This window comes from Centroberyx gerrardi, chromosome 13 (assembly GCF_048128805.1).
Source record: "Centroberyx gerrardi isolate f3 chromosome 13, fCenGer3.hap1.cur.20231027, whole genome shotgun sequence".
NCBI lineage: Eukaryota > Metazoa > Chordata > Actinopteri > Beryciformes > Berycidae > Centroberyx > Centroberyx gerrardi.
In genome coordinates this window covers 21,504,897-21,527,554 of record NC_136009.1, presented here as the reverse complement: position 1 = coordinate 21,527,554, position 22,658 = coordinate 21,504,897, and the positions used below count along the sequence as shown (strand labels likewise).

General features: G+C 42.2%; 1 protein-coding gene across 1 annotated transcript in view; it reads left to right on the top strand.

Moving 5' to 3' along the window:
* The first annotated feature begins 2,680 nt into the window (after nucleotides 1-2,680).
* The window catches only part of insra (insulin receptor a), a 50,763-nt gene continuing 30,785 nt past the window's right edge, over nucleotides 2,681-22,658 (top strand). The window contains exons 1-2 of the mRNA XM_071909179.2: nucleotides 2,681-3,782; nucleotides 11,223-11,771. Of these exons, the coding sequence (XP_071765280.1) occupies nucleotides 3,701-3,782; nucleotides 11,223-11,771 (631 nt within the window). The 5' untranslated portion in view covers nucleotides 2,681-3,700. The remainder of the gene's footprint in view (nucleotides 3,783-11,222; nucleotides 11,772-22,658) is intronic.

Below are 22,658 nucleotides of genomic sequence, written 5' to 3'. Positions count from 1 at the left end.
ACCCAATTGCATCGGTTTTCATTCCACCTCTTCAGATATGTTGTTGTGTACATGTAGGATCTCGCTGGATTTTTTTCCCCCTCAGGCTCTTGTGACGTATCGGTTCATTAATCCTTAGTGTCAGGTGTTGATATTGCTAATGAGCTGCTCTCCCATTATACATTACTGTTAATCTGGTCACCCTATTGGATTTATGCCTGTTTCACTGTCTCAGGTAGAGCTGATGGTGATTGGTGGTCTGTCACACTGTCAGGTGGTTTCAATCAAAATACTTTATTCATCCCTCAAGGGGCAATTCAAGGCAGCGAGTTCATAAACAACAAGAGACCACAATATACAATATAACCCTAACCCTATAAAATAGGTAGATATTTAAAAAAAAAAAAATACTATCCAATTCTGTCCAGTCCAGAGGAAAGTGTGAGTGCATTTATCAGTCTGTATGCCGTGTGGAGAAGGCCATTCCTTTTACATTTGCTGTTCACAAATGTGCCAGCAGACATATCTTAGAAACTTTACATTTCACAGTGAATTGATGGTAAATATGCAAGTTAAATGGTACATTTATGGTCAGCAGACTGATCTAATATTGCCTTTGAGGAGGAGGCTGGTACATTTATACATTAACCATCCTATATTGCAGTCACGAGTGTTTGCCAGACACACAGCTGCCCCAGGAATCCCGTAAGCAAGGCTTGTTTAGTATTCCAGGAAAATAGAGGTCTATTTTAGTTGAATTAACAACAGGACATGTTCATCCTCCACCAAACACGGTGCTGCCTTTGATGGAGGATGTAAACAGGTAGTGAATAAGCGGTGGTTAAGGGAGATGGCACTGTGGCTCAGTTCCAGTGCACAAACATGCCAGGAAGAACAATCTCAGACATTTTCTTCTGCCTTTGTACGCTCTGTTTTGAACACATTTCGTGATGCGTAATCTCATCCAAGCGACGTTGCTGCTCCATTAGCCCGTCTGAGTGTGAGAACCTCTCAGGGTCAGGAGGGGAATCACGTTTTATTTTCAAACAATGGTTGGATCACACAAGGACTTTCCTTCCTCATCTTTTCCTCAGCTTCTAAAAATAACTGTATATCTATTTCTGTTTTGGGAAGAGAGAGGACCAAGTCTGATGGGACTCAGTCATTGTTAGTGCTGTGCAAGGATGAACATTTTTACTAACCCATGGCTAGTCATTTGCTCGCTCACTAGCCTGCGAGCCTGAATGTCGGAGGGTAGATTACTGCCGAATTACTCTTATGGACAAGTGCCAACATCCTCGAAGTTACTTTACATCTTTGTCAGTTTTCCCAAGTACTTTCTTACCCAGGTGTGTGTGTGTGTGTGTGTGTGTGTGTGTGTGTACAAGATACAACTTGTCAATGTACTATTCAAGGGAAAGGCTTGACAGAGAGCTTGTATTAACAGTCAGGTTTTGACAAGTGATCAGTTTAGATAAAGAGTGATTCATATTTTTAGGTACTGAAGGGTTTGGGCCAATCGAGGTGACATGTTAGCAAGAGCGGTTATTCCATATTGATTGTGAAAGATGAAAGACGATGCCAAACTCTGGAATACTTTGTAAGCAATGTCCCTTTGTGTCTCAAAGTAATCAGATTCCCCACAATGCAATCACAGGTGTGTGTTTATTGGGAATTGTCCACTCAAGTGTTGTCCTTTCAGGGCTTTCGGATTCTACATGGATCCATTTTTTCCTCCTACTGCCAAAATTAAATGTGATTGGGTGAAATAATGTGAGTAGAAATTACAGCGTTATTACGTATTTCAATGCGTTATAAAATATATTTTGCTAACAACCATGGGGCAGATATTCCAGTATCCTCGCTTTACAAAGCCACGGAAGGCTTGAATGCTCAGTTTGAACGTAAACTGAAAGAGGGCGGGATCCGGAATCCCTTATTTGGACCAAAAAATGATGTCACGCTTGACTCAGCCAATCACAAATGAGGACCGAAATTATCTGTTTTGTGATATGTTTTTTGATCGCTAAAAGATCCAAAGCGATGATTTCAACTCTGTCAGGAAAGGTTTGATGTTGATTTGTAACACAATGAGCATCATTTTTTTTTTCAGTTTTTAATGGTTAGATGGACTGAGAGAGAGTCTAACCTCTCCTATGACTGTACCATCCACTGCAGCTATGTAACCTGTCGACCAATCAGAGCATTCATTAAAACCTGGGTGTAGGTGACATCATTTACACCAGGAAGTAGACTGGAATTCTAAATCTGTTTAGAGGGAGAGTTTTTCAAAGGGCGTTAGTCAAATTTCCACAATGCTGACATAAGAAGAGGTTATAAAAATGTGCGTAACTTTACATTAACAGCTCCTTTGTTAAATTATACCATGAAATTGAGAAATGAAATCCTCATCACAGTGGACCTTTAACGGACCTTTAAAGATATGGCGCTAACAAATGTGAGCAGTTATCATTAGTAACTACAATATTAACTGAAATTAAAATAGTAATCCGTTTCACTACAATTCACTGGGAAAAGTAATTAGATTAGGTTTGAACTCACCGCTACCACCCAGCACTGTTTGCCTACACTTTGTTGAACAGTTTGTTGTGTAATCCAATAAGCTCCAGTCCGTATTTCCCCCTCGCCCCATCTGGATCACTGGCAGGGTTTGTTTACTGGCGGAGAGGCAGGGAAGAAGGGGATCCTAGGGGACCTGGGACTGTTCAATCTACCTCTGGCTGTGGAGGAGCAGGAAAAATAAGTTTCAAACTCTATTTCACTTATCTTTCGCTCGTTCGAATCAACGCTCTATTGTACTGTCGATATCTGCCCGGAGCATGAAAACAACCTGGAGCACGTTTTGTTTTTTTATTTCCACAAAAACAGGAGAGCTGGACTATATACCGAGCCACGACGAAGTCTGACAGCCTTTTGAGAGTGGGGGTCTCACTGAAATCTCTGCATTGACTGAAGAGTTTGCGCTTTGGATGTAGCTCCTGATATTTCACATGCTAAATAAGCACATTGTAATCGCTGTTGTGTGTTCGCTGGGGGAGCTGAGAGGATTTTTTACGCAAGACTCACTACGCCACACAAGCTACAATCATCGAGTCAGCAGCAAACGGCTCTAAAATTACTCTAAATTCCCGGTCGGGTATAGAAATATTTCCGTGCATATAACCAATCACTTTAAAAATATGGTGTATAGCGATAGTACAGCTATGCATGCGATTCCTTAAGGGGAATTTTATTGAGAGAGTTGCAGGATAGCTGCGCAAACTTCACTTGTGGCCTGGACTGGAGTGGTGGAGCCAGCTAGCTAACTCTCGTTTGCTAGCGGCTAACGTTAGCTCCTGCTCGGCCAACAAGTCTGTTATTCTCGACGTAGACAAACTAAACTGCTAATTCACTCGACCAATAAATTTAACCGCGAACGAATACATAAACCGAGTATTCGTGTCCCGTGCCGTTGTTTGTTAACGGTGCTTTTCCATGAGGTGGCTAGCAACGTTAGCTAGTATTTGACTGAACACGTTGGACTTGTTCCTCCGCCCATCTTCCGGGATGTCTCGTTTTTATTTTTGTTTACCTGTTGGCTCACGCCGCTTAACAAAACCAATTTCCTGAAAGCATTTCTTGCTAGTTTGAAGCGTGTTCACAAGGGATTATTGTGTATCTGCCCCGGACAGCCTTGGATAGAGACTTAACCCGAGTCAATATGTGGCTCCGGACTTTGTTTTGGGGTTTTGTTGTGACCACTGTCTGCATTGTATGGAGCTGTCACCAAGCAAGTGGAGAGAGTAAGTAACTTTAATTATCACATTTTATGTCGCATATGAGCAGCATAATAATGTCAAATTATTCAATTAGATCGCACCTTAATTGACAGCTGCCTGGCTCTACACTTAAGAAAAATAAAATAAAGCAGGGCTTCTCAGACTTAATATAAAAGACCCACAAATAGACCACGAGTCTATTATAAAAAAAATGTATTTGTTTAGTCAATAGTAAGATATGATTTTAATATAGTAGTAATTGTCTGTATTGCAGGTGAGGTTATAACAGCGAGGGCAGAGAAACCTAAAATGTAAAATGCACATCTTTAAGCATTTTTCATTGTGCCATGAAGTGGAATAATAGTTAAACTGCATTATCTCTCATTTTGATGGGGACCCGTTAGGTCCACGACCCCATTTTGGTAGCCACTGAAATATATTAATCCCATATTAATCCCATTTCTAATCCCAGTTACTCTAAATTTCAGAAGGACACTATAGAAATATAGCAGCAAAACTACAAACCATGTATAATATCCTTTTGTAGTATTATAGTGATAAAAACGACCATACTATAAATCCACTACTGATTACCACAGACACACTGTAAGTCCCTATAGGGAAGTTATAGTGTGTTTTTAATTGATGGTGATTTGATAATGGCAGGTAAGCAGCACTAGTGGTGTTGTAGATAGTCACTGTATTGAAGGGACAAAGGTTAACACTTATCGGCTATTTGAGTCTACGGGAACTGTAAACAAAATGTTTTGTCCCAAAGAAGTAGTCTGAGAATTAAGAAGAACAAATTGGTTGTTATTGTACATGCAAAGCCTTGGCTTATTGCTGTGGCAGAGCAGGAATGTAACAATAAGCCCTCTTTACAGCTCCTGACAATCCTTTTATACTCGCCCGAGTTTCTTACTTTCTTACTTGAGTGTTACTAGCAGATACTCCTATACACGTGAGACAATGTATAGAACTTGTAGGACAACATGACTGTTTAATGTTAGGAACATTTTAAAGACAATCACAGAGCCCATTATCTAGTAAATATAGGAACATTATGTGGCTCAAAGGTGCTGTCACTCTTTCACCCAGTGTCCCATATACTGAGGACATGTCATTTTTTATCACAACAAAATGATTCAATATAGGTTACTAGAGATTTACAGATGGGAGGAAGAATTGCCAAAGTTCTTCATTGCCTAGAAAGCAGCTCTTCATGCCATTTCTCAACTGTCTGGACTTTAGGACTTTCTGAAATAGTGGAAATAAATCGAACTATTCTTGTGACACTTGGCTTTGCCTAGTTGGAGGAAACATTGGCTTGTGTCTGCCATTACTTTTGTTCTAAGAGTTTTCTACTGTGGAGTGAATTCTCAAAAATATATAGAAAAATAGACATATTAAATATCTAAATAATAGTAAAAGCTCCACTCTATGCAATAAAATTGTAGCTGACAAAGGTAAATGCATGTCCAAATACATGACATTGGTTTTGGTGCACTATTGCAAAAATATAAAGAGGGATTTTACAGATGAGCTTTGCTTATAACATAATCATTTACTAAATTGTAATTAAATTGCTAGTCTGATGTGTTAATGCATTCAGTAGTTTTACAACTTGGGACACGTTTTAAGGTATTTATGATCTTTGAAACAGCATGGAGCATCTGTCAGTCAATTGGCACCTTCAGTCCAAACGGGGACTGAGAAATGTGTTTTACTGTTCTTTGACCAAAACCTTCTTGTAATGTTAGAAACAGTGGTTTAGCCTGTTTTCTATGGATAAGGTTTATAATCATTTTGAAGCAAGTGCATATACACAGCAGTGTTTTACTTGTGTTTGTTTTCCAAACAGAGTAACAAGAGCTCCTCCTCCTATGTACAGTATATGAAGTTTGTTCCTGTCATATTGTAATAGTAGGTTTAAGAGGAGCTCTGAACAAAAAATACCTCTCACCTTTCATCAGCTCTAGAGAGGGGGGGTTGGGCGATGTCATCGAACCAGTTTGAGCGAGAATTTTAAGACATAAATCAAAAACAAGTTGTGTAATTGCGTTGCTGCCCCCCCTTCTCGCTCCTCTCAGACTTGAGAGTGAACCACACAAGGGAAGAGTGGAGCTCGGGCCTCACACTGGCCGATTTCATAAGCTGGACTGACCAATGCCGAATTCAGGAAATCTTCTGAGCTACTTGTTGGTAGCTGTCCAGCTCAGCTTGATGGAAAAGTTCACTTATTATGCAGCTTATATTTAGTGGTTGTGTGATTTTGATTTAATTTTCTCAGCCGCTGACGGCAGTCGAAATTCGCCATTTATCCTTGTACTTGCAAACGTGTCTCACAGTCTTATGTTTCCTAAAAATCCTGTCTTCTGCAGTCTTTCTCTATGTCAGTTGGTGGGTGTTGTGCCGCTGCCAGCTTGGTTCACCTCAGGCTGTGTCTCTCGTCTCAGGTGGTCAGGTTGTCAGGACGCTATCTCGCTCATAAATCTGTATCGCCACGCCACATTCACAGTCATCCCATTGTCATAAGTGTCAGTCAGAGCAGGGACTTGCCATGCAGCTACCGGTGGCCTGTTGTTGAATATCATTCTTGTTAAAGGAGGGCTGGTAAGTGGGCAGCAATCCAAGGAGCTGCTGCCCTTGATTTATGACTCCTCACGAGGAGAGTGATCTCAGGTGATGGAACTGTGAAACACACACACACACACACACACACACTACCACTGCCATCTCCAGCCTCAGTCATGAGTGTGTTTGACATGTACACAAAAGAATGATTTTTGTAATTGTCACCCTCAGCAATGGCCTTCTAATCCTGCTTGACATGTTCACTGTTAAAACATTATATAGCTTGAAAAAGCAGTAATCTGCCACACCTGCACTCATCACATCAGCCTGACACTCCGACCACACAAGCGTCTTGACAAGGAAGTCTTGTTTTCTCAGATCTTTCTTTACCCTTGACACCGTGCCCCTGTTAAAAGGAAATGTACTTGTTATTGTGCTCTTACACGTCGGAGGTGATAATTACCTCAGTATCAACAGTGGCCTTAACACCCTGAAGAATGCATAAAGTTTTCAGTAACCTGAATATGAATTCTGATGTAGGCTGTAGTTAGAGACGAATAGATGCCAAGTCAAGCCTTGGCTAGTCGTTTTAGTATGACATCTGCCATCTTTGAAGTGTTAAAATTGTACCGGTTTTGCAGAGTAGCCAAAAAAACAGATCTCCTAGATGTAAAAATGGAGAAAGGCTTATGATTTTTATTTATAAATATAATGTTGTGTGTTCCTAACCTGCACTTAAGAGAGAATATTGTGGAAGTGAGCAGCTGGTGGGCAGTGAATCACCAAATTATCTTCTTTGTGTCTCGAGCCATCTCTCCGCAGGACACACATCCCACAATCTCAGGGGGAACTTTGTGGTTTGCAGGCTTCTCTTTCACTCCACTCCACTCTATTTAGAGTCTGGACTTGAATTACTTTTGTTTGTTTAGACAGAACCAGATTAATGTGAGATATTTCATTCCCCGTACTGCTATACTATGTTGTGTTGTTGATGTTCTCTGCTTGGGATGCCACCTCTGACCAAACAGCTTGCACACTTGATAACCCCCCAACCCCTGCTGAGGAGACATTTATAGGATAACCTACACTATTCAAGATGGCCTTGAATCTCGCATTCTCGAGGTTATATCCCTCTTGAGTTGTAGTAATGTCACCAACAGACTAATATTTAATCCTGTGCAGCTCAAGAGATGACAAACCTCCCATCTTAATTAACCCCAATCGCTGTCCAGAGCCATTCAAAGTTTAAGGATTGTACACCTACTTATTAAACGTAGCATTGAGGTGGATAGAGTTGAAACAAGGATTGTCAAAACTTCTGCTTATTTGAAAATGAATCAATTAATCAATCATAAAAGGATGAAATGCAAAAGTTGCCTGTAATGCAAGAGTATATTCTGTGATGTACCATTGTGTCTTAAGTGTTATTTAAAAGTTAGTTTGAGTGTTTACAATGTAGCTTAAAACTGATGGATGAATAATTGATGAGGTTTTACAACCCTCCTTAACGTGGATTACATCATACGGCGGTTTGGAAACAGTGAGCGTGTTTCTCGGTGACCTCGGCATTCTGTAGATCTGCAGTCAGTTCAAGCCTAGGTTGGGAAAACAACAGAACAGCGAAACCTTGAAAAGGGAAGTGTTGCAATCATTGAATGTTTGTGTTCCTGCACGCTTATTGAGGCCCAGCGATAACGTGCACCGTCAGTCTAGCAACCAGTCGCCCCGATCCGCCTCCTTCACCAGATCAGCACCGTCAGTGATGCAGCTGTAGAAAAAAGGATTGTGGGTTTGTATGCCTATGCCACCTAGCGCACTCGTGGACAGACAGTCAAGCTCAGCAACTCTCAGCGAGATATGTTACTGTGTTTGCATTTCGCAACTCTTGTGATGCTTGTTAGCGTAGGCTGTGATGTTCAGCGCTGGCCGTTCGCCTGTTATTAGATTGTGCAGGGCTGAGCACCCGTAACACAGCCTGCGTGTATTTGCATTCTGAATTCAAAACTCCACGGGGGAAGTTTGTTTCAGCACCTGTTGAGTTAAATTTAGGAAACATCTTGTGACCAACAGCTACACTTTGATTTTGAGCTCTCTCCCGGCTGGTAATCGCCCCCGTTGTTATTTTATTCAGGTGCTACAAGGCGGCAATAAGAGTCAATAAAGCGTGTTTTTCCTTGCTTGGGGTGTTGCTGGGACGGGAAACCATCATCCCGCCTCTTTCTAATTGGCCTTTAAAGTGCATCTCTGTCGGGGGGCGGGGGGCGGGGGCTGCGGTAGAGGGGTCTGATGGTGTTGATCAGTAGAAATCTGCCGTCCTAATGATTGTAATTGACGCTTCGAAGCACGGTGTCTGTGTTTTCAGTCTTGTCTGGCTCAGAGCAGGCGATGTACTGAAAGTTAATGAAGAGCTGCAGCCGGCCGAGTCGCCATGGTAACCCTATTGCTTGTGGTGTCCCCAAACTTCTCTATTTTTTTAACTCTATACAGGAAGCATTTAATAATGCATCTGATTTGTTTTGCATGAATTGGGTGGGTCATTTTCTCGGTGCTATGCTCTGAAACAAAAAACAAAAACGATGTTTGAGGCGCATCAAGTTCCTACCTCTGCCAAAGTTTTGGTCCGAGCCTAATGTTCGCACACGGAGAAGTCGGCCTGGCCAGTCCTTTCTCTCCTGCTGCTCCAGAATTCCTCACATACACACCAGGCCTGCAGTGTTCCAGTTTCCAATGCGAGCCACTATCGGTACGGACAGAGTGTATTAGATTCTCTATTGGGAATGCGGTGCTAAAAATACTGGCCTGGCTGAAAGTGTACACTGATGGGAGCCTGGACTCGCCGCCCTGTGATGTTCTGCCTTCTCCACAGGGTCACTCAGTACTCGGCCCCTGCTGGTTCAGCTTACTGCCGCTGTCCCCTCATGTTCACACTTCCGGTGCCTTGGTTTTTTAAACCATATGCGAGAGAGAAAGAGAGAGGGCTAGGCTCATCATGGTTTTAAATGTCTTACACAAGGTTAAGTCTGGGTAATGGGTCTCGTCTACAGTAGGCGAGACTTGCTCCAGACTCCACTCGCACTCCCCATCAGTTTGATGTGAAGTGTTTCATTTGGAAGTGGAAGTGTTGAAATTACAGGTTCGAGGCATGCCATTCATGCTTACAATTCGGCAGCGCTCCTGAGACCACAAGGAGGGCTGCGGATCGAAATGTAAAGCAGTTTGAAAGGGGGAAATGTGCTTTTTTTTTTTTTTTAATGAGTCAAGTTGCTTTTAAAAGCCTGTAATTGAAATCCATGTTAAGAAATCTTGCCTCTATTTTGAACAAGCTTAGAAGTTGTAGGTTGAAGTCTAGATTATTTTGCGTGGTGTGAACATTCTGGCTATAAAGGTCACGGAGTGAAAAGCTTGTTGTTTGTCATCCTGAAGCTTAGTGATTGGACACTCAGTGTGCCGGTTGTCTTGTACTGTTATGCAACACAAGGTGTAAAATGAGCTGCTGCCATAAAGAGGTGTATGCCTAGCTGTTATACCTCTTGCCCACATGGCTGGCCAGTTGGCCTGATGTGCACAGCTCGGTGGTGGGTTGGTTGGTTGGTTGGTAAACAAATACAGAACTCTCACCAGGCAGCACACTTACAGCTGCAGCCATGACTTGTGAACTGTAAAATTGGGCCTGGAATGTCCCACACTGCACCTGTAAAGGAAAGTTTTTATGGCCATCATTACTGGTGTTATGTCACACAAAAGGCATCTGCTGAAGAGTCTGGCTGATTTCCAGGAGTTTGCAGAGAGTTGGGGGAAATCTCATTACTGTCAGCTTTTTATCTTCAAAAAGCACCTCATGAACGTAATAGCCTAATATCATGCATGTTGAGGTGTTGTAGGCTGTAGACTACAAACTTACTGTGTACATTGTCTACAGGTGTGGTGTAACTAACATGCAGCTATTGTGCTGCTTCATCGTGATACAGTATAGTTTGGAAAAGTTTGAGACGGAAAAAATGTGGGCTATCTGCACAGTTGCATAGTTATGGAATTTCTCGTCAAACAGGATCATACAGGTCATGTCTGAAAAAGCCACAAATCTACTACTGGTGCAACACATGACCATTAACACTTGAATGCCCCTGCAGAGGCATATTTTTAATACATTAGGTAATGTTTTTTATGGTCTTAAGTTACAGCAGCAGCTACACAAATCAAACAAGAGTAGCCAAGGATGAGCACAACTTGACACTGATGACAGCACTCCATATTTGAATGTGGCTCACAGCCAGATATGTGGTTGCTAAACAAAATGTCAGCAAAGGGGTCTGGTTTTCATCAAAGCCAGAGACATAACCACATATTTTTCAGTGAAATATCCCCTCTCATTACCAAGTGGTCTATTTTTTTCTCCTCCAGACCGTCTTTAACTTCCTCAAAACTGGTTTTCCAATTGAAGTTTACAAAGCTGACATCTTGCCTCACCAGTTGTAATAAATGGACGACTGAACAAGATAAATTCTCTGATATCAGCATTTTAATCATTGTTTTCTAGAGTGTCAGGAGAATTTGTTTATATCCAAGCTTCATAACTTTTCCTATTTGTAGTACAATATTGTTTTTAATAACCCATAAGAGAGTGTACCGTACATCTTGACCTTTCACAAGATATTGTGCATCAAAGTGTTGGGTTTTCCAGCAGAGTGAACGACGCAGCTGCTTATTTCCTTGATCCTAGTGTAAACTGAGAAAAGCTCAGCTATTAGTTGTGGAGCCTAACCGGTGATTACAGCCGCTTAATGTTGTTTATTTTTGTTTTTCCTGTGAGATTTCTTGAGTCGTACATGAAGGAATCTAGTTTCTAAAGATCCTGTTTTTTCCCCCTTCGCCCTTTTCATGTCTTTTCAGTTTGTTCCAGCAAGGACATCCGGAACAATGTGACCAACCTGCAGACATTAGAGAACTGCACTGTGATTGAAGGCCACCTGAAGATCCTACTTATGTTCAAGACCAAGCCTGAAGATTACCGGGGCCTGAGTTTCCCCAAGCTGACAGTGGTCACCGACTACCTGTTGCTCTTCAGAGTTTATGGCATGGAGAGCCTCAGCGACCTCTTCCCCAACCTCACCGTCATCAGGGGCAACAACCTGTTCTTCAACTACGCCCTGGTGGTGTTTGAGATGCTCCAGCTCCGAGAGATCGGCCTCCACAGCCTGATGAACATCACCCGAGGAGCCGTGAGGATTGAGAAAAACCCGGACCTCTGCTACCTCTCCACCCTGGACTGGTCCAAGATCCTGGACACTGTCGAGGACAACTACATCATGGCCAACAAGAACGACCGAGAGTGTGGAGATGTTTGTCCGGGGGCGGCCAAGGGAAAGACCACCTGCCAGACAACCACCATCAATGGACACTTCAGCGAGCGCTGCTGGACACAGAAGCACTGTCAAAGAAGTAAGCAGTCTTTTTGTTTTAATACTGTAACCCTCCTGACATATATTTGACCCCTGTCACTAATAACACGGTAACTGGGAATAACCAGGTTACAGCAATAATTCGATTGACGCGTTTACACGCACTCTAGTAATGCGTTAACGGGGAAAACCTCGGTTTACATGATTCAGTCATAGTTGGATTTCTCTCCTTAAGGAAGTGATGTAGAACTGAAACTTCCTGCCAGTTGTTTTGGATTTTGAACATGCCACCGCACCTAGATTATTTTCATACGGTCAGGTTTCTGTGTCTCATTACTTCGCACTACTAATGGTGGCAAAACAGCTCTCTAGCGCTGTGCTGGTAGATGTTTATTGCTTCTGGGAACGTTGTTCTCGTTGTTCATAACTAACCAGTCTTAAGATTTACAGATTACAACTCTCTAATCGGATCAAATGAAAGTAGATTAGGGCTACTGTTTAAAATGAAAATAATTATTTTTTGTAAGCATCAGAATGAATGTGTCATCACAACTAAATTCATAGCAATACAAGGCACGGTAAGCCTTTTTGTGTGTTTATCAGACCGAGAAAAGTTGAGTTTTGCCAAAACAGTTTCTTGTGTCCCGTTAAGTGTTGAAATGTCAGATCCAAGTCATGTGCGTAGGTTTAGTTAAGTAGGCCAAGTTTTGTGTCAATGCAGTTCGAACTGTGCTCTTTAATATGATGCAACACCTCGACAGTTAGTCTGTGAATGTTTATTTTCACTAGACAGTAGTGTTGTCATTGCTCATGATAAGTGGAGAAGCCCAGGCAAGGGAGATGACAGACATAATGCCACATTTCTAATTGCCCCCATGCACAGCTCCTGGGAAATGAGTTGTTCCCTCTGAAGTGGCTTTTGTCGTAAAACGACAAGCCCACCCATTTCACACTGCCAAAGAGTTCAAGTTTGAGCGCTGAGAAGAATTTTGCGTATGGGTGCTGTCTGAACTCCTTGGCTTGCACCATTACGCAACGCTCAGTCCACATAATTTAACTGCTCTTTTGAACCAGTTTCTCCGTGCATGTCTGCTTTCTCAAGCTCTTATTGATGTATCTGAGGTTGTTGTGATGGTTTCCATAAAATAGAGCTAGACCCCTTATTATGCTCTTCAGTCCCCTTGCCGCTGAAGTGTGGTTTTATAGTTTTTCCATTAATGACTTTGTGCTTGAGGTGATTGCTCATACTCATCACTAGTCCTTGAATAGATTTGCTGAATAGGCCCAGAAGGCCTATTGTCAAATTGTGGTGAAAATGTTAAGGAGGAAGTGTTATAAAAAAGTCTAGCGGCAGAGATGATCCCAAATTGAGTTAACATGTGCCATCCTCTGACGAAGAACCAAGACCAGAAGCCGACTGGCAAGCACTCATCTCCAATCATGGGCCTGCAGTCGGCACAGGCAGGGCCTGTGGTCTTGTGGTCTGGGGCCTGTGGTTTTTGGCCTAGTTTCACTAAAGCATGAAAAGACCCGTTAAGCCCCAGCTAGAACCACAGAACAGAGTGCGAGGCATTCGGTGCCCTGTTAAGATGTAGCCTATTTATGTTGTTAGGAGAACTAGAATAGTTCCAAAATAAACTACTTCTTCTAAATTCATTGTGGCCAGCATTTCCTTTTCTATCATCTTTTGGTATCAGGCCTGCTGTTGTGACTGAAATGAGTTTTTGTGCATGAAGGTGCCCTTATGAATGTTGAGCACAGATGCACCAATACTAATACTGGTGTCTAATGGCTGATACCAGATTAACATAGAGTATCAGGGTTGGAGAGTTTCCCAGTATTAAGATCTGATACCAAGAGCCACAAGTAGCATTTTGGAGATCAAACAACTTTTTTGCTCTTTCCATGCATGATAGATCTCTCTAATGGAGAACAGTCGATTGTATCACATAATCATTTTGACCCCAAAATAAGTCTTAAATTAATGGATCAATTTGGTATTGGCCCATATTTCAAAGTTTTGCACTCTGAAGAATCGGGAGTGACTAAGTCGTATCGGTGCATCCCTCTAGTGCTGAGTCCTGCCAGAGGCGACTGTAGGTCACACACTTTCTGTAGTCTCTACACCCACAGAAAACAAAGCTGCAGAACCACGAGGCTTGGCTTAGCTCCCATGTTTGGAGTCACAACCCATTTCCTTTCCCTACTTCTATAACGGGGGTAATTTGAGCTGCTCCCAGAGCAGCCACTGCTAATTTCCCCCTCCTTTTTACACTAAATTGGGTGCGTCCGTTTAGCAAAGTGGCAAAGCGAGGTTGCAGGAGATGCTCATTACCAAAACTGATTAGATTTGGCCACACGCACACACGTACCATCACAACATCTAGATGAGTGGCAAGTATAAGATGGCATCCTGTGAAGATCCTTGGTCTTCTTCACAATTAAGGCTTTGAAATTTTGTTATATTAAGTTATATTATGTTTGACACATTGTAGAGCTGTATTAAAGAAAGTGCCAGACAAATGCATCTAGATACTCACATCATACGTGCACAAAGCTTTCCATACAGAGCTTGAACCACTCTTACATATTACATTGCTTTTTAAAAGTTGTTTCTGTTGTTTTCATCTTATAAATTACTCAAATACTGAACATCTTACCATTTTTCATCAAAGCCTTCAGATTTGGTGTTATTCTGTCTAGTTCTGAATTCCATTTCTAAACCCAGATTTCATAAATCTGTTGCAAAGCAGAAAAATGCTGTGTTGAGATGATGGCCATTTGATCATGCTTTGCTAATGACTGTTATTTGACACTGCTTGTTTAGCTGTTAGGATGTCAGTTTAGCCTGAGCCCTAAGAGGAGCTAGCAGACAAAGATATTGGCTGTGGCTCGATAAGAAGCCAGAGGCGCCCCCCCCCCCAGGTCTTGATTTTTCCACTGTTCACCTGCGCTGACAGACACACTGCAAAAAATGTCCATCTGATCAAGTATTTCTTTTTTTCTTGCACTCTTGAAGGCTTACTTTTTCTTTTTTTTTAGGCATTTTATGCTTTATTGATAGAGACAGTGTTAGAGGGAGACAGGAAGGTATGGGAGAGAGAGAGAGGGGAGGACATGCCAAATGACCACGGGCCGGATTCAAACCCGGGTCGCTGCGGGAAGGACTGAGCCTTATGGTACGCGCTCTACTCTACGGGGCGCCCCATCTTACTTTTTCTTTAAACAAGTGAGGAAAATGCCAATAGAAGCAAGTGGCAATTTCTTAAGCAAAGTCTGAATGCAAGATTAAAACATTTGTTAAGATATATATTGTTTAACTTTGTGTCAGGTTGAACTCAGCTGAGTTCTTCAGATGATGGAGATGAGGGGAACAGATGAAGGAAATTCCTTGGATTACGATCAAAAGGCTCATACTGAAAGAAACCAGTCAAATCGACGGTGGCTTTATGTACCTTTTAAACTTGTTAAACGTGTTCAACCCTGTTGAGGTTATCTTGGAGTAAAATTAGCTTGAGTCTGAGGTTTTTTTGGGGGGCGGTGGTGGTGATGAGATCTGCTTACATTACATTACAGTTGTGCATGTCACTTGTTTGGCTGCAGAAATAATTGAATGCATTTGCTTGGATTGGTTCCTACATTGAAGTATTATACACTGTGTTGATGATGTAATTTTTTGACAGGTTACAGTATCATTTATTCTCCGGGGGGGCGTTGCAGAATCTTTGTTTTCACGTTGTAATCACATTTGGATTGTGTTTGTGCTCTTTGTGGAGCATGGCGGTTTCCGTTGCAGGCCCGTCGCCAAGCCCAGAAGGATCTGAACGAGCACGGTTTTCCCAGGCGGCTAGTATTTTACACATTATAAAATGATCTTCATGATCTGCCCTCTTAAGGAGATTAGACACCCAGCTGAGAGGCAGAGCGCGGGGGATGGGGGGGGGGGCTGTCTTCCTCCGCCACCACAGCAGCAGCCGCCAGTGTCTGGGTTCGCAAAATATGTTACATATTTAATTAGCTCCAATAAGGTGGAGAATGGCTTTAGCAGCCGCCCCGACGTCTGATTGGTTGGCACTCAACACACTTGTGGCATGTGTGTCTCTGCAGCTCAGCCTGTGGGCAGATGGAGGCTGACTGCTGTTAGCTACACGCAGGCCGTTACAATTGGAGCGTTGCTGTGAATCACGGCCCAGTCAGGTCAGGTGAGGAACCTGCGGCGGGCCTCTCTTGATACGCAGAGTCCAAATTTACCCTTGGCTGACGTCACGCATCTGTTTTCACCAATCAAAAGATGGGCTCTGAGATCGGTCAGGGGCAGTGTGTGTGTCTGTGTTTGTGTGTAGCCGTAACTGCAAGCACAGACACGGAGTATAAATCACACGGGGACATACTTCTGTGCGTGTGTGTGTGTGTGTATGTGCCGACAGAGGGGACGGCTATTGTTTAGTCTTGCTGCTAGGAAACGGGAGAGTAACACTGTGGTGTAATCGTGGATATGAACACATCAGTCATCCTCCCAGGCCAGCGGAAGGAAAGCGAGGTCACCGGTCACCGTGGGGGGAGAGGGGCGGGGGGGGCGTAACCCACCTCGATGTTGACCTCGACCCTTTTCCCCGGCGACCCGCCGCAGCTTCCACACGCCACGGTCAACGCTGGCGCCACGTCCATCTTCCACTCGGAACAATGGCGGTCGTGGAAGTTCACGGAGCGTTCTTCCCAATTGTTTCCTGTCTTTGTTGGTCTGCTTCCTCTCGGAGGTTATGAATGGACGCCGGAGCCTGGATCGCTGCCTTGGTAGCGCAGACACTTTTACGAGACCAAAATACTGACAGGTGACCCGTGGAGGTCAGCAAGGCATGAAAGAGGACAAACTTAGCCACCAGTAAAAGCTGCCTCTGGGGAATAGGAGGATATCGTTACTAAGCTGTATTGTTTTGGTGTGGAAGTGACCTCTGATGTCATAAAACCTTAAGCCTCTGGAAGAAAGGACATCATCTTTATTGTGGGAATATTTTACCATGAAAACTCTTGATTGCATCTCAGTTCGGAGCTCCTGATTTTACCTGCTAGAGGTGTAAGGACACTGCTCTTTTGATGTCTAACTGACATGTTGAGCGCTGGTACAAGCCAATTTCAACTGCGCTGTGAGGCTTGTGTATTCATTACCCGTAGTGTTGCCTGCTAAAACATGACACGTGTTTGAAAGCCAAGCCAGCCCTGTCCTCCTGCCATCATATGAATCATTCCTTCTGTTTCTATTTCAGTCACGTCCCCCCGTCCATTCTCTTTCCACCAGATACTGTAAAAACGCTGTGTCTTTAGAAAATGTTATCAAAATACTAAATTATACTCTTAATTCTTGGTAATGTTAAGTAATCAGCGCTGCTCAACTTTATGTAACCTCACACCAGTTTGTGAGCTGAGGTACGAGGGAATAAGATATGAGCTTAGTGTGCCGTTGTAATGACGATGTAAAGGCCTTATTACCCAGTCACTCAAACAACTTAATTGAATGTGTAATTAAGAGCTACACTTACTCTGTATGATAAATCATGGTTTGATTGACAGTTCCAATCCATTGCAATTGCACATGCCAAAGAATTTTGGAATCAGGAAGGGGTGGAAAAAAGGAATCATGTCAGACAAGATCAGACAGATGCGTATAAAAATCTCTACCCCCATTGTTCACAGCCTTAGCGAGCTCCATGTCTGCTCCCTTCATGGTTCAGTACACAGAGTGCTACTAGCCTAAATCCAAAATGCTCTCAGACCCCACACCCCCACCCCCACCCCCCAATGAGTCCTTTCCTTTGAGCTGACTTAACTGCTCTGGCACTCGGTCTTGTGGAGCTGCAGCCTGCGAACCCTCGCAGTTTAACTGCTGGAGCCGTTCCCCTGGAATCCCAGACATTTCAGGCATTTGTTAAAGCTGGGCCGACAGGCGTTTCTTCACCGCTGTACACGCTCACACTCGGCACAGCCATTCTATTTACAAAAGCTTACCACTGTCTTGATGGGACCCTCAGGAAAGACGCTTTTTGTCCGCTCTCGCAAGTTGCACGCGACTTTGAAAACACTTTGATCCCAGATGCTTTCTTTTGAGTTTGTGTTGTAATTTTTCTCTAGATGTGTGTCATTTTGGTAAATGAAATTTTTGTGTCTGCAGTGTATTTTTATGTCATGGTTAGGTTGTGTGTATGCCACTGTACCAGATTTTTCTCACGGTCTTTAGTGGCCAGTGATGTATATAATTCAGTATATAATCCTAGATGATGTCAAACTGCAGTGGAGGAAAATATCACTACTGTATAATATCACAGCAACTCACCGCACAATATGGTTGGTATTGATGCGTTGGCGCCAAGCCTTGATTTTTTTATGCTATTTGCAATTCAAGGCAATAAATGGTAATTGAAAGTGTTTTCTGAAAACGTCATGAATGGCAAATGATTCAGGGCTTTTTGAGGAAAAGACCTACCAGACACCAGTTGTTTAGAACAACACGTTAAAGCTTTCTTGAACAAGGTATAAGTTGAATCATTATTGTTATAACATTCTGCAGTAGAGAATGGCAAATCAGACATTTATTTATATGAAAATGTTGCAGATTATTTCTTTAAGTATTAGATAAAACAAATACAAAATAGAACCCAAGATCACTCTCTTGCTCTGATGAACAGAATCAAAAGATATATAAATTCTCTATAGTTCAGTTCAACTTTATTGTCCCCAAGAGGAAATTCTCTTCGCAGCTGGATATAAAAACAAGCATATAAACATAAATACACAAACGTACCTAAGGCATAGCACAAGACACAAGAGTCATAAATTAAGACCATCATCCATAAAATTGCATTAACAATGGCCTTCTGACTATCCTAATAAATAAATTAACCAGAGTTAAGAAAGTTAATGGCGTAGGAAATTAGACTTTCCGTCTCAACCTTCTGCCAGAGGGAAGACACTCAAATTGCCCATAAAGGGGATTAAGGGGACACTGCAGGACGGCTCTGGCATCGTAATTAAGTATTTTGTTGCTGCTAACATTTCACCTGCACTTCTATTGAAAATGTCTCTCAGGATAAGTGTGTCAGCTAAATGACTAAAATGTATTTTCATTTTTAATAAAACAAAGTGCAGCGTGGCATAGCATTATTTACACAAATGCTTTGATGTCACAACAGGTAGTCAAAATTAGTCACAAAGCTAGTCATTTCTTAAGACCAACACCGAGCGCTGGAAGGATATGAAGATTCAAGGCTGCGGCGTGCGTCATTTGCCTGTCAAGCAGGCGACGTCGTTACCCGTCAATGAGTGCACAGTGTTTATCATTTCTATTCCAGTCACGGACAAACTGGATATCCTGCCTTCAGACGGCAGCGGCAGCGGGGTGACATCAAAAACAAAAAGTGCTTTTCCATGTTGTTTGTATGTTTTTGTTCTATTAATGGAGGCCGGTCGGTTAATGAAATTGTTTACGGTTCCTGTTGCTACCCCGGCCGCCTCAGCTGAGCCCCGCTGTTGTTGAGTCAGACCAGTTGGCAAATGGGTACCAGGAAAAAAATGGGACAAATAACCCAAGGTCTTTAGGCTATTGCTTTTTATAAAGTCATGTCCAAGCTGAAATACAGATGGTTTTGATGTCTTTTCCTTTTCCTCTGACGCACTTCACTCCCAACTGTTGTTTCCATAATAGTATGTAATCAATTTTGCATTAGTTTCATAGATTAATGGCACACTGTCTCTGTGCATCTCTAACTTATTCATCTGTGGTTAGGGTTACGCTTATCTAGGCGACAGAATGACAGTTATGATTCATCTTGACTGAGGCCTGTCTTGGGTTTTCTGTGTGCGGTAAGTGTGAATCGACTGAAGGGGCGTGACTGCGACGCTGCTCAGTACAGGTGATTGTCAGCCCCTGTTAATCTTTCTCTCTTTTTCGATTAGTCGGCCATTTTCTCCTCTTAATCAATGTCTTCCTTCTGTGTCTGCAGGCCCTTCGATCAGCAGCGCTGCTGAAAAGCAGAAACCAAAAGCTCTACCTTATTTCCATAATCTAGGATGATTTTTTAAATGATTGTTGTTATTATTATTGATTTTTATTTTTAAACATCCTCAACTCCTCCAAAGCTAAAGCTCAGAAAAATACATTAATCTGTATTGTCATCAGGCAAAAAAACCTGTGGCTGTTTCATTGATAATGAACTGGAGATTGACTGTTTATGTACCCAGACAATGTTTGTTTGAGCTTTTGCCCCCAGATGAACCTGATTTAATTGTAGGGCTAACAGTTGTTTGTCTGAAAATGTTTATATTTTCAATGTTATATTTTCGGATACTGCCGTTGGCCACTGTCACATTTCCCAGTCTTTGGTTTGCTTTTGGAGACAATTTTACAGTTCACATTTTAGCATTTTTCTGTTGTCCTTAATCCAGAGGGACCTAAAATAAATACTGTCTATATTCAGTAAGATTTGTTTTACAGACTCAACTGTAATGCCATATATGAATTCAGTTACAGGCTCAACTTTCTCTTTAATCTCACCCAGAATGAATCAATGAATTAATCATTGTTGATTTTATGTCATGCCATCCATCCATCTGCATTTGCTGCAGTCTCATCCTTATTTAAGGTAGGGAGGGAGCCGCAGTAGGCAGAGACGTGTTTTGAAACGGCAGCGGGGAGCGTAACATCTGTTCCCCACTGGTAGAGAGGAAACCAGGAAACCAGCTCTGTATTAATGACAGACGTCAGCGCTGTGTGGACAGAGGCGTGTGTGTCAGACTAGGGTTTAGATACTAGTCATCACCAAAACCAGATCATCATCCCAGGCTGCTGCTGGGAGATTGATGATCTGGGCCTAAGGCGAGGTGAAATTATCAGTTTGACGTGCAAAGGGCAACTGTGAGGGGTCTTGCTTTTGTTAAACTCTAGAAAATTTTAGAGCGTGTTTAGACTTTTGATAGGCACTGGATTTGAATTGAAATATGAGCAATGGGGAAAAAAATGGTCTACACCCAGCTCATATTTGGAATCATTTGGAATTGAGTTTTTATGACATTTAGTGGTATTACAATCCAGCTGTACTTAAAAAAAAAAAACATTTAAAGACAATACACAATTATACAGTTGTGTTTGCTGTACATAGATACACCCATAGGTTATTGTCCTAATTGTACTCAACTGACAACTGCTCCGTAGGCCAACTGTCAACCTGTGTTTGGGTCCTTGAAAGCCCCGATACATACCATTCACTCTTTGTATCGGAAACGTCACGCCAAGCTCCTCTTCAAAATCTATCAGTTCAGTATTACCCTGCTTATTAGCAAACATACGTACCTCATAGAACGCGACTTAAGACCTTTTCTAATTATCTTTAGGGTCCACCAGTTAATTTGGCTGCCAAATGATCCATTTAGCAGCACTTATCATTCAAATGTCAACTCTGAGAATTGGTTGACTCCCATAGTTATCTTTCAGCAAAATACAACATGGAGGGTTGCAGCAAGCAGTATAGGGACTTTCACACTGGATGCAATAATTCAACCCCTCTGCTCTAAAACATATTATTTCCAATGGCTTACGCCGTGCACAAACAAATTTCCTCTGCATCTAGTTCGGTACCCGTGAGACCAAAGTTCAGCCGAGTTGTGATGAGACCTTTGTTCGTCCAATAGAAACGACAAGGGAAGTAGTCAGCCAGGAAGGGAAAGAAAAAAATTGATAGTGGTAATACCAGAATTTTTTGAATTATACAACACAAGTCTGAGGTTGTATCAGGACCTCGGTAGGAAAGCTCTCTCCTGGAAGCATGTTTCTAACCAAGTGGGCATACCAGATGTGTTTAAAAATGAAGTGGATATTACCGATTTATGACCATTGGTTGATTTATTTTGGATGTTATATTTGATATATACAACACTAACAAGATAACGAGCTGGGAATGGCTCTTCTCCCAAGTTCTTAAAAATGCTGTCTATTTTTTTTTTCAAGCTACCCCAACCTCCCCATATATCTAGTCAAGTGTTTTGCACTGAGCCAAGCAGTGTGTTGAGCGAACTTTGTCCTATTTTAAAGACCAATTAATCTGTTCAGTTCAGTTTTGACAGTCTATTCAGTATGCAAAATGTGTACAACATATGGCGGTGAATAAGCAGTCACCATTATTAACTGATCTAGAGTTGGAATGGCAGAAAGAATACAAAATAAAAATTAGTTGACATTTTGCTTTGGGGGGTCAACGGGTCTGTTGCACAGCCAATGTACTTTAAATAGTCGAATGTGCCTCTTTTGAAACATCGGAAGATCACCATGTAGGGTTGTGCCGGCTGAGGCACCTCATTTGTTCTTTCTCTTGATTCTTCTCTTCTGGGCTTTCAGCAATAATTTCATTCACAAGCAACTAAATACTACCCTTGTCATGGCCATGGAATTTTAATTGCCAACTAGCGCACCGCCACATTCCGTTTGGCATTTTCTGGGGTCTAACGGGATCTTAACGCAAATGGCCTCAATGTATCGTCCTTATGTCCCTGCCAAAAAGCAACATGGAAGAACACACCACAAAATGTTTAAGAGGGATTGTGGTTAATATCAAGGGCCGAGTCTCTTAGTATTAGGCAGAAATCCCTGTGCTTTAGGCTACAATGAAGCTTGATAAATACTACCCTCCTGCTTATATAAATATATAACTCATTGCACACTGGCTTGAATTTGAAGTTAAAGGATAAGGCTGGTGTTTTTTAATGCATTGCTTACCATCAACAAATCCTATGAAAATAACAAAATCAGCAATGATTTTTACCAACAAGTCTCGTCCATGTAGCCGGTGCCCAATGCAGCCATGTCCCAGCAGCCATAGAACTCCATTGTATTAAAAAAAGGATTAAAAACACATCAAAGAGCCATGCCGTTGCTCTGGGCAAC